The following is a 13,332-nucleotide window of genomic DNA, read 5'->3' as shown; positions in this document are numbered from 1 at the left end:
TGTCTCTGTGGCCCGCCACCCAACAAAGGTTGAATGTTAAATTGCAGCACAATCTCCATAAGAGACGATCGACAATCGAGAGCCGTTTGAGATTTGGTTGATAGATTTAATAGCAGCCTTACTGTCAGAGAAGATTCGGATATCAGAAGTTGATATCACGTTTTCTCTTAGCCAGGAGAGGACCTCTTTGATCGCTAAAATTTTCGCTTGAAAGACGCTACAATGATTAGGGAGGCGGAAAGGGATGCTTAGATTAGGCTTTTCTGAGTACACACCACTGCCAACTCCCTCATTTGTCTTGGATCCTGTCTTTGTAAAAATTAACGCTTTTGTCATCCAGGAGTTTTTAGGGGTTTAGGAATAGTGTAGTCTATGTAATTTGGTATAGAACCAAAGAGGTTCCAAATGATGGAGTGCTATACATTTTGGTTGGTCCATTGAGATAAGGCGTTGATCCTTATAGCTGTACTCGCTGCTACTTGTTTGCTGAAGATGTTGAGGGGTGTTAGATAGAGGAGGATGTGGTTCTCAATGTCCCCCTTAAGCTAAGACATGCAATGCGTTGGACTCTGCTGAGTTTGACGTAGTATGTGACTTTCTCCAGTGCAGTCCACCATACTGCAACCCCGTACAAAAGAATTGGTCGAATGACTGATGTGTATAGCCAATAGGTTATGCGAGGTTGAAAACTCCATTTGCTTCCTATGGCTTTCTTGCAAGTGAAAATAGCTACTGTAGCTATCTTAACTCTTTCCTGAACATTAGGTTTACAATTCAATTTTTTGTCTAGATATTTGGCTTCATTGGTAAAAATTAGTGGTACACCTTTTATTGAAGGTGGTACAATTACTGGGATCTTCTTTGTTTTTTGAGGATTTATAATAAGTCCGCAGTGATCAGCCCATCTAGTGAGTGATCTAAGTGCGTTTTGGAGGAGGTCTCTCAGTGTATTAGGATGTTTTCCTGTGACAGCGATAGCGACATACGCAATCACTCTGTAGCCTTTCCTCTCAAGGGATATTAGGAATTCGTTAACCACTATGATCCAGAGGAGAGGGGACAGAACACCATCTTGCGGAGTGCCTCTACCGACAGACCTTTTCATACAAAAATCCTCCATCTTAGAGATGGTGATCCTGCTTTTTAGCATTATATTAATGAACTCACAGAGTGGGTATTCGACGTTTAGGGTCGTCATACCAGAAGTGATAGCGGATGTGTCAACGTTGTTTAAAGCGCCATCAATAAGCTTGTTGAGACATCTTAATAATGCTATTACGTGCATTGATATTAATCAATCGTTCCAGAATTTTGAGAATGAATGATTATAAGCTAATAGGTCTTGGATCTTTAGGGTGGACATGCGAGCATTTGCCCGCCTTGGGAATGAAAACTATCTTTACTTCTCCCCATCTCCTGAGGTATTTAGACCAGATCTAGACAACTTTTGAACATCATCTCAATGATGGGCAAAGTTATATCGATGGTATGTTGTAGCCCAGCTGGTATGATTTGATCTGGTCCTGGAGATTTATAAGGTTTGAAACTGTTCAGAAACTATATTTACTTCCAAAGCCAACCTTTTTAAAAAAAAAGAGATGTTAACCCATTTCAACATCGAAATTCACCCATCTTAATTTTGCTCTATATTCGATTTCTCAAACGTTCACTTTAAGTCTCTTTTCGTTATGAGGGTCCAATTTTAATCTAACACTTGCATTCTTCATCTTCCCCATTAGCTTACCCTGGAGCTCAACTTCAATCGTACTGTAAAATTGTACTGCAAAGCATAGAGATTAATTCTTTAGCCGTACAATGCGAATGTGAAATACCTTACCACGCTCTATGTCTAAATAATAAAAAAGGGTAGGAAAAATCGATTGAGACTATTTTCAATTGCACTGTAAAGCATAGAGATTAGTTCTTGAGGAGTACAACACGAATGTTTAGTACCTTACTAAAAAAAACTCGCGCTTATTTAAAAAAAAAACAGTTGACTTAATAGTAATAGTACCCGTGGCGTGATGGTCAGTGCGTTACACTGTCATGCCAGAGGTCTTGGGTTCAATACTTGCCTGTGCCATCTAAAGTTTTTCTGACGATTACTGCCTCTTGCGAGGAATTGACAACTCCTCTAATAGTTATTCTTATCATGAAAAGTGCTTTCTTAAATAAGCCGTTCGGATTCGGCTTAAAACAGTATTTCCCTCCATTTTTGACAACAGTACTTGCACACAGGAATAGTTGAGAGTTGTAAGTCACTAGGCCCTTCTTCTCAACGGACTGTTGCTCTACTTAATCAAGGCTTTTTAAGGAAGGTGTATTCTTTCTATGTAGATTTTATAACTGCGTGAGTTAGTTTATCGAAATCCATTAATGTATTGAATAGGTCTATTTTTATGATTCATTAAGATTTTGATTTGAAATGTACAAGCATGCAAAAGTGGTGGTTTGGGATGGACCAGATTACTCAAAATGGTTTAACAAGAACTCTGGAGTGACACAAGGTTGCCTGCTAAGTACACTGCCTTTTTTTTCTTTTTCATAAATAACTTAGTTTCTTGCACATCCGGTGGCTCTCGAATCGCTGATATAAATGTTAACACCTTTTTTTTAGCAGACGACATAGTCTTTCTAGCTGAATCACCTGAAATTTTACAACTAATGATAAACACGCTTTCCGATTATAGTGAAACTTTTATCATAAACATTGAAATTTTCAAAATTATGATTTTCCATAATAGTTCATGAAATAAAGCGACCGGTTCTTTAATGATAGGAAAATTGTTGTTGTCAAAGAATTCAAGTATTTGGGAGTTCAAATGAATTCTCTCTGCGACTTTAAGAACCACATCGAAGAACAAAACTGCACTTTACAAAGCTTGGTCAACAAGACTTGGTGTAATATGTTTTGCAATGAAAATCTCACACTATTGGTCTAATACAAAATGTTTGAAAAGGTCGCGAGATCAACGTTGTTCTATGCTATCCCAATCTGAGGAATTGATGATTTTAAAAAGGTGGAAGCAGTACAAAGAAACTTTCTGACAAAAGCTTTTAAACTTGCCAAGAAATAGATACAATTTATTTGGAAACTGATTTACCGAAAACACTAATCTAGACCCTAAAGCTGATTTTATATTAACAATAGCCACACACCAAAATAACCGACTTTCAACAAAATTGCTATTGAACGAGAGAAGAAACCATGACTGGTATTTGATGAAACGACAGAATTTCGATATTGACTTCAGAGTAAATCTTCAATTAATTATTAAAACGTACACAAAAAATCTTTACTACAATTAGATGGAGCTCGAAGTAATCTAGTTGTTGAAGCCTGTGAATCAGAAAGTTCATAGCTCAATCACAACCATTCATCGAAAAAATACTTTCTCAAGGACTTAAGCTATAAGCAACTCTCCCTCCTATTCAACATAATATGTGCGCTACTCCACTGTTATGACGATGGCAGCCTTAAGGTAAAACTATTTAAACCCGCAGAGTTCTTGTTGTATCTCTAACAGAAGTATTCAACCAGATCCTTGAGGAAGGAACCATCCCAAACCAGTTCAGCAATGATTTGATTTTCCCAATCCACGAGAAGGGAGGCACTGAAATTCCGGAAAACTACAGATTAATCTCGATTTTGAACTCGTCCTAAAAATATTTACATCGATTCTGCTCAGTCAGAATTGATGAATTCTAATATTCTGCTCAGTGGGTTCCAAGCTAGATTCAGATCAGGAGACTCCACCATCGATTACATTTTTCTACTTCGCTTGATTTCTGACTCGTTTCTATATAGAAATAAAAAACTATTTGCATTTTTCGTCGATTCAAAAGCTGCTTTTGACATCGTTTATCGCAATGCCCTATTTTACAAGCTTTTTGAGATAGAAATGTCTCTTAAGTTCTGTACAGTATTGGAAAATGTATAGAAGACTACCAAATTATAGCCAATGCTTATCAAAATGGTTCCAAACGAAATCAAGAGTTACACAGGGCTGTGCACTCAGACCAAGTTTGTTTGTATTCTTCATTGAAGATATAGTCGAAGCACGAAGCAGGAATTGAGTACGCAGGCGTTAACATTAAAGCTCTTCTTTTCGCCGACGACATGGTCCTGCTCGTAGTCCATTCAACTAATAATAAATGAGCTTGCTGCATATTGTAAAAGATGTAACCTAGTGGTACATTTAAATAAATCCAAAGTAATGGTTTTAAGAATGGAGTTAGAAGATCGTGTGCAAGTAAGCAATGTCACTATAATGTTGAAAGAGAAGAGTTGGTGAAGGAATACAAAGATCTAGGAGTCTGCTGCTTGAGCATGTAAAAACATCTCACTGACAAACTTGTTTAGGCGAAAACAGCTATAAACGTATGATGGAAGCAATGTTTTAATAACAAGGAAACTACTCATACCAGTAAATTCAGGGTCTTTGAAGGTGTATCGGAATTAGTTATGTTTTATCCGGCTCAAGCGTGGGGAGGTCGGAAATATGAACTAGTGGGAAAACTGTTCAGATTTAATATCAAACGGATTTTTCACCTTCCTTCGAGAACACCAAGCTACATGATCATGTTGGAAACGGGTTCATCGCCTTCATGCATAAAAACATTCAAAGCTCTCGACATACGAAGTTATCGTCTTTCAAAGAAAGTAGTTCATCAAGCAATCCAATCCCGAAGTCGATGGTTTAAAGACTAAATAGAACCAACCGAGCAGGTGGATGTTGAACTGAACTATAGTAACCTTGCCCCATGAAAACCAACTTTATATCTCTTAATAGCTCTGCTAGATGAAGCCTCAAGAGGACAATACACGTTGCAAGTGCTTAGACGATGTGGGATATTGAGAGAAATAAGAAGACTTATTCTAGGCAGTGACTTTCTTTTAAATACTGAAATCAAACACCTTCTACAGGAAATGGATACCACAAAGTTATATGATAAGTTGCGTAGATTGTTGGTTATGGGTAATAGCTGAGACCGATTTCGAAACTGAGTTGGAGCGCGAATTAATGAGGAGAGCTCTTTTAACGCCAAACATTAAGTCGTGGTGCTGAAGAAAGTCAGCTCCAATAATCGGAAAAGTGACTTCGTGACGATGAAGGTCCAAACAAATGGACGGCGAAGACCCAGGTCGAGCTCATGAGTGACTTCACCGTATACTTTTATGGGAGCGTTATTGACAGCGAATAGTTGCATCTTGGTTTGTCGTGGCTTTTTATTTGATGAAAATGGAGGAATGCATGACACTTCTGCACCTGTATAAATCGGTTTTGCTTGAGTTCGTCTAGCAGAGTCATGATTAGTTCGTTGTAAACGTTGACGAAGTGGGTTTCTGACCAAGACGGCAAGGCGGTCGACAATTGGTCGCTTTTTTTCAAAATTGAGATGGAACCAACAATCGTCAAACTGTTCAATTGATTCATTTCGCCTGCGTTCAAATTTTAAGGTCACTCTATCTTGATGGCGCACGGCTGCCCTGTAGTGAAGGTCGTTGTTGGCAATGCTGCGTTACTAGTTTTGAAACTTCTTGCTGCAATTGGGCGATTTTGGATGACGAGGGGAACAGCCCCGAAGGACTTGCTTCTGATGCAACAGCGTTTAAATGTCGTAATTCGACGTTTTCCATCACTGTGTCTGCAATCTGACACTTATCAGCTTTAGAACCCTTCACCAGGGCAGTTACGGCGTGTACAGCTTGGGCAGCCATGCAGCCCATAAGTCGAGCAATACGTGACGAAGTCTTTTTTGTTGCCTGTCCGAGAAATAGTTGATGAGTTCGGAGCAGATGTATTCCTCCTTCTCTCGTTCGGGAGCGGCGTCGATTATAGGTCGAAGCTCGGTTATTCTTGAGAGCGGCAGTTGTGCCAAACTGTGTCGAATTTTTGGCTGTCCTGTGCAACTCCTGATGCCCGAAAATAAAAATTCAGCATAAAGAACCAATTGTCGACGTCTCATTCAACGAATGGGGGCATCTGGAGGCGAGCATAGTAATTTGCTGCTACCCTGGTCGGCTAATACTCAAAAAGCTGCTGGCGATGGTAGCTCTTCAGGTGGTATGGGCTCTGTATGAGTTAAAGGCTAAACATGCGATTGGGGTTTGCCACTTGCACCCATCACGTAGGGGTCACCATTTTCGTCGCTGCGCAAAAAATGAAAAAAAGGCTTAGAGTTAAATTATTTGTTTTTAGTTTTGATCAGGGCTCAATAGTTAAGCTTCCATGAATGTAGAACAAAAATGTAACTTATGGGAATTTTCGACGATTCCTATATGCAAGGAATTCAATGAGTCACCGTAAAAGGACGAGTAAAACAAAAATGTATTTAATATTTGATAACAAATTTCTGCTTAATGCTGTCCCATTCAAATCATAAATATTTTAAGCCATCTAGTGAATTGCATTCCAACAAAATTCAAATCACTTCCAATTTGTTGCATACAAAATCCGTTGAGTTAAAAAAACGAACGTTTTTCAAAGACCACCAGTGCATCAGTGGTGTACCAACTAAAAGGACAACCAGGAATGAAACTGAAAACAGATAGCAAATAATTGAAAAAATTCCACAATTCTCTCCCACAATCATAAGGACTTCTTTTTTGGAATTCAATTGGAAAACTTTCGTGCGCACGTAGAACACGTCTATAGCTGCCTGATGTTTCTTTTCCAAACGAAGAAGAAGAAAAAACCCCTCATCAAATTTAAAAAAAAAAATTAAATTTAAGAAAAACCTCACAAAGCTCCCCATAAGAGCGTCAGCAAACATTCTAGGTATCTTTTACCTTCTTCAGTCGGTGACTATTTAATGTCATTTATTCCCTTTTTGCCTTCCCTTCATATCGCCCCCTTTAAAAAGATATGAACCATTTTTTCTTATCTATTTCGCAGCCAGCAAATTGAAACCCATTTGTCTCACTTTTTAAAAAGGGGTTAAAATTGGAATTAGGAACATACTCCTCGTACTCGTACCTTAAACTAAATCCAGTGGTTTGAAATAATTCAAAATAAAAAATAAAAAATTACGTATACGCCACAGTGCGCTTCCCATATCTTAACCCACAAAAAAGAGAAAAAAAGGACATACAAATTGAACTTAACCATACATTGTTAGTGAATGTTGATGACAGAACACAGAATACAGAACACACAGGACATTCTGCTGGTGGTGTATTTTACTTCATTTCAAAATAAAAGAATGAACAAAAACGTATGAACCTAAACGAACACTAAAACCTCATTTCCACAACACGCTCTTTGGTTTCTTTTGTACATTATTATATGGCCTTTTCATCCTTGATGGATGTGCCAGTGAGTGTAAGTTTGAATCTTCCTTTTTTTATTTTGTTTCTTATTGAGTAGAAAGTAAGATAGAAGGAGGTCGAGTGAGTGTGAAAGCACGTCATAGAAATAAATTTTACATGTGAACCCATTTTGTTTCGACAAAGGAATTTATACAAAAATTAAGGATAGTATACCTTATACCTAACCTGCCTAGCTTAAAGCCTACCTTCTTCTCGGTGTGTCGTCGTTGTCGGTAGTGTCCTAGTAGTCGTATAGAGTCGGCTTTTTATAGTACCTCATTGACACCCAAAACCCCCAAAGAGTATGTTGTAATCACGAAAAAATCAAATCCTTGTGACGCCATCATCATGCAAACGCAAAGCATAAAAAAAGCTCTTTTTGATTCACTCTCAATTGAAATTGTGTGTTTGTGAGTTAGTCTGTGTGTGGGTGGTTGTGTGTAAATTGTTTGTATTGGTGTAAATCTTTACACATGGTTGGCAAATGTTCATTTATTCCACGAAGCTTAGTAATGGCATTTAGTGTGACCATCTGAGAAGAAAATGGAAGGAATGTTTTCAAATTTTTATGAATAATTTTGAGTTTCAAATTCATGACTTTTTGGGTCAATTCAGGGTGGATTTTAGCAAACATTCGTGGTTTAAGAAAGAACTGCTATGTCACATAAGTCCACACTGCATCAAACAGGCCAGCTGTTTTGACATTGAGTGAAACTCAAATAAGTGAAGATTCTGATCATTCGGAATTAAATCTAAATGGGTTTAACTTAGTGCCATTATTTTTTCCTCATGATGGATTAGCCGTGTATATAAAAAATGGTGTTTTATACCATCTTCAGCCAAAATATGGTTTGTGCTCTAACACAAATTTTAACTCCATGTGGTTGAAATTCACGGTAAATAAGCACATCATCCACGCATGTTTTTTATATTGATGTCCAAATCTGGACAGAAATTCAACTTTTAACGAATTTGATGAAATCTTCAGGAACTTTAACTGGCCACTATGCTTCCTCGATTGTGACGTGGATTCCAGCTCAGATATGGTAACAAATTTAATTCTTTGTGGAATGAGAAATTTTATCCCGAATACTGTGAAATCTATCAAACCCAAAGAGAACTCATGGTTTGATTCGAGCTGTAAAGAGGTTATTAGGTTCAGAGATGTACATTTCCGTTGTTATAAAGCCAACTCGACTGAGGAGAACCGGAATAAGTTCAAACAAGCTAGAAAGACCTGTAATGGTTATATTCGAGGAACCAAATTTAGTTAGTTTGCTGTTAATTCGACGGTACCGGATAGTGTCCTCCTGTTCTTAAGAGCGTAAATGATTCTATGGAACGAATCTTCTTTCGCACTCGTGCAGTTGCAAGAGTACTGAAAGACCTTGACATACACAAATCTGCTGATCCAGATAGGATCTCCCTAATTGCTCTGAAGAGATGTTCTTCAACGCTGGCAAAACCACTGCGTAAACTTTTCCATCTTTCCTACTCTACAGGTCTCTTTCCGAGCGGATGGAAAATAGCATTTGTCCAGCCTGTCCCTAAGAAAAGCGAATCCTCTACTCCTTCTAACTATCGTCCAATAGCACTCACGTCCCTTCTTTCCAAGGTCATGGAAACGCTGACTAATTATCAGCTCAAGAAATATCTTAAAGAACGGAAGCTTTTTAATGACTGACAGTATGGGTTTCGTAGCAATAGGTCCACTGGGGATATCATGGCTTATCTCACCGAACAGTCTTTACATCGTTTTGGACAAAGTAAGATTATTGCACTTGATATTTCAAAAGAATTTGATAGAGTTTGGCACCAAGCTCTCTTATTGAAAATGAGTGCTTTTGGTATTGATGAATTTCTTCTTCTAATCTTGACAGCATTGTTCAATAGGGAGTCAGAAACCGTGTAGAATTGAATGCCTCAAAAACTTAATGCTGTATCCTGTCGTTAAAGCGGAAGAGACCCCCGATGCAACTATCTATGAGTGGAACTTGCATCCAGGAAACTAATCAACTGTCAGTACTCGGTATGTGCATCACAGATCACCTGTTATGGAATAATCATATATTTGATATTGCCAAAAAAGCTGCTAGGTGCTTAGGATTTCTCCGACGGTGGCTGTAATTTACAAAGCCTTCATCCGTCCAAAGCTTTAATATAATTCGCATCTCTGGTAAGGTGCCCCTTTAAACAAGTTTAAATCTTTTGGATAGAATACAAAAAAGGGCTTTAAAAATGATAGGCGATAGAACTATAATCGAAACATTGACATTGCTAGAACACTGCCGCAATGTTTCATGCCTTCGCTGTTTTATCGATATTTTTACAAAAAGTGTTCTGTCGAATTAGCCAGTTGCATTTCATCCCTTAAACGATTCAGCTGTAATACTTGCACTTCCAGGAATGCTCATCAGTTTACCCTTGAGCTCAATTTCCGGCGTTCTTTCTTAAATCGCACATCGAGAATGTGGAATGCTTTGGCCATCTCTGTTTTTCCCTCCCATTTTAATGTTCAGAACTTTAAAACCTATGTGCATCGGTATCTCCTCTTAAATCCTTCCTTATTTTCCTAATTCTAGCACTGTGTTTAAATATAAACATATAAAGGGTAATAGTAACCCCTTGAGTGCCTGTAAATTATAAAAAAAATTTAAACAATTTTCGAAAAGTCTTCATGAGTGATGTTAGAACGGTTCCAAAGTATTTTTTGTTGTTGTATTTTGAAGATAAAGATTTATTCTTTGTAAAACATACACTTTATTCTTTTCCAAATGTGTTTTATCATAGCCTTAAAAACACCGTTTTTGGCAGTGTTTTTAGGGCCCTGATGTGGATTTTCAACTATATTCCTTAACTATTCGACGCACTTCAATAAAATATCGATTACTTGACCGAGAATATTGGAATTTTTTTTGCTCATATTTTTGTTTAATACAAAAGATACAAATCACGAAACAAAATAATTTAATTATTGAACAAATTAAAGGCTTATCCTCTATGACAGGAAACTGTCGATTTCGATGATTTTTGACATTTATATTATTATCATATAATTAGCTATCTGTGCCCTGCGCGTTACTGTATTTTAGAACAATAAACAAGTAAATTTAAAAAGAAAGACATATGCTGTGGCTGCCACGAACTTTTGTTGAGAAATATTGAAGGGGGACGATTCTGTCATACATTATTTTAACAAAAATTTAACAGTTTCCACAGCGCACAAGTAGAAGCATAGTCTTTAGTCGTCTTCAATAAATGGGGTACTTAACACTAAAATAATTCTTCAAATCAGACCAGTATTTCCCGAGATTATCGTGTTCAAACAAGCAAACAAACAAACAAGCAAACAAACAAATTCTCCAGCTTAATAAAACAGGTTGGGGAGTGGTTACTTCCTTCACCTCTAAGAGAGATGAGCCGTTCGGGGAAGTGTTCAGCAAAATATTCATTGACCTTCTTGCCGCGTGGATTAAGTGGTTGCACCATTGCCAATTTGTATGGGTGAAAATTTAGTTCATCATGAAGGTTTCGTCTCACTGTGCGACTAGAAGTCCCTAAGTTATCCGAATGTTTGTGTGCAGTTCGCCTTGGGAATTTTAAAATCGCTACCCTTACCCTTTCGATGTTTTCTGGCGGCCTGACGGTTCTGAAAGGTCCATTTTGTTTCCTCTGCACACTACCTGAATCCCTGAACGTGTCCACCTACAAACAAATCTATTACCGATCAGGCACACGACCTGCAGGTGCGACATTGAAATGGTTTCTGATAGCACGCTGAAAGAAAAGTAGGCCTCTACGGCGAACCCGCGCTCCTGCTTTGTCCACTGTATTGATGACACTGAACTAGTCATAACGAAAACCTTTGATAACGTGCTTTCGAACAAGCCATAAACCAACGCTCTACTATTAATAGCCGCTCATTTGCGAGAGTTTCAAATAAGGAAGTAGCCACGCCCCACCCTGTAGTAGTATTGGATTCAGGATTAATCGAATATAATCTAATTCTGAGTTTAGCCTAGAGCTGGTTACTTACCAAAACCCAGCATATTGTCTTTTTGGTATGAATAAATTAACCACTAAGAGGGGTTTTCTAGCAACTGCTCAGCTTTATGTACTACAAATTTGTTCTAAGGACCTTCTCCGTTTTATCCATACCGCACTCTAAAAATAAGTAACGTGGCATAAAAGTTTCCCAAGTGGAGTCTTTTACTGATAAATATAAATTTCGGATTTTATTCTGCCACAGCCAATATGTTGTGATTTAGAAAATATACCCTTTTCGTTGAACCAATTCCATATGTCTAATCTCTTTCGCTGTTTTATAAACCATTTTTTTTTTTTGGAAAAGTGAGTTTCATTCTTGTACTCAGTTTACCTTTGAACTCAATTTTGAACGTATGCTGTCAGATATAGAGATTCTTATTTTAGCTGCAAATCAAAATGCGGAATGTTTTACCCAAATTTTCTTTTCCTTCCGATATTAATGGTAAAAAAAGAGTTTCTTTAAAACCAGTTTACCGACAAAACTAGCTTTCGAGTTTAAAGATATTTCAAATATTAGATTTAAATGTTAATCTATTCAAATATTGTTTAAAATTAATTATTTTATTGACATCTAAATGAAATGTTTGAAAAACAGAAAAATTGAAACCCTTCTTAAAGTAGTGTTGTCATTAAACTAGTTTTAAAGAAACTCAATACCATTATGCATCGGTATCGCCCTCTTAAATCCCTCCTTTTTTTTCCTAACTCTCGTTGTGTGTTTAACATTATTCTCAAAATATAATTTAAAATGGTCACCTTGTTCGACTATCTGGCAATGCTGTCCTCTCATTTGCTCTCTCACCTAATATCCCTGAAACTTGCATACAGCTTGAACTTGAAAGGACATAAAAGTTGTAAATCAACCGAACGAAGGAAAATTCATTCGAGAAAAGCTCACGCAAAATATTTCTGAAGGTCGAACGAACAAAACCAACCAACAACGAAGGAACTAACACAGAGCGGCCCTCAAGCCACCCATCTTTCTAACTCTACGAATATAGCCTGCCTCAACAAACTTTGTACTAGGATAATAATCCGAGTTGGTGACGACGTGGACGAGAACGAGGACGAACGAAGTCGTCGGCATTAGGTACCGACCGACAACAGAACTATAATATATATATAAACAACCCTATGAGGACATCGTCGTCATAGGGGCATATCCGAGAGTTCAGTTCCGTTCCTACGACGCTCTAGTCCGGTAGTTACTATAGGTTTTAGGGAATTTCGTTGGTTTTGCGAGTTCGAGTTCAAGTTCTCTGCTGCACGTTTGCCTTTCGGTTTTTCTTGCTCAGGATTGCTGCTCTTGTTTGTTGTGTGGTATATAACGCGCGCAAATTTTATTCTGCTGTTACAGTTACCGTCCAATATTATTGTTTATTCGTTTGTCATAACGGTGCATAGAGCATAAAGCATCTAAAGTGAAGTGCATAGTGTTTTTATTTTTATATTTGTTTGGGATAAGGTGAGAGGCGAATCGAGGCGGAATTGAGTGTTTCCTGGAAGGATTTTTGGCATAAATTTGTTGATAAACAAAAGTGGTCATTCCGTATGTGGTATATTCGTGGTGTTCTCTCAGATTGAAGTCCATTTCACGCGCATCCTTCCCGCATACAAACCGAACCGACAAAAAGGATATCCGTTTGTTTTGCGAGCATTTTATTCCTCTGAGTGCCTTGTTTTAATGGTACGGTTTTAAAAATTAGTTTGTTTTGTCCCTTAAAATTTTTAAAAAAAGGACTATTTTTTTTCTAACTTTGTTTATGTTTTTGGTTTGATTTTCTTACTTTTTTTTGGAGACTTATTTAGTCTATCCACGGTTTCCAATCACAGTTTGTAGAAACGTAGAAGTAGATTTAAAATGTTTGAATGTAACTCTCATTTTTGTGATTTGAATTGGAATGATTAAAAATTCAAATTTAGTTGCTCTTCTTTTGTCCTCTGGATGTTGTGCCAAGTCCAAAGGTCACATC

At 37.6% G+C, this 13,332-nt stretch overlaps 1 protein-coding gene across 3 annotated transcripts in view; it reads left to right on the top strand.

The window, feature by feature from the left end:
* The window catches only part of LOC129948516 (cAMP-dependent protein kinase type I regulatory subunit), a 180,256-nt gene that overhangs the window by 31,786 nt on the left and 135,138 nt on the right, over window positions 1–13,332 (top strand). The window contains exon 1 of one of the 3 annotated variants that reach the window (XM_056059553.1): window positions 12,586–13,046. The exons of the other annotated variants lie outside the window; for them this stretch is intronic. Within the exon in view, the coding sequence (XP_055915528.1) occupies window positions 13,044–13,046 (3 nt within the window). The 5' untranslated portion in view covers window positions 12,586–13,043. Of the gene's footprint in view, window positions 1–12,585; window positions 13,047–13,332 lie in introns of those variants that run through there. 3 annotated transcript variants of the gene reach the window in all.

The sequence above is a fragment of the Eupeodes corollae genome, chromosome 2, assembly GCF_945859685.1.
Source record: "Eupeodes corollae chromosome 2, idEupCoro1.1, whole genome shotgun sequence".
Classification (NCBI taxonomy): Eukaryota; Metazoa; Arthropoda; class Insecta; order Diptera; family Syrphidae; genus Eupeodes; species Eupeodes corollae.
This window is presented reverse-complemented; position numbering and strand designations above follow the sequence as displayed.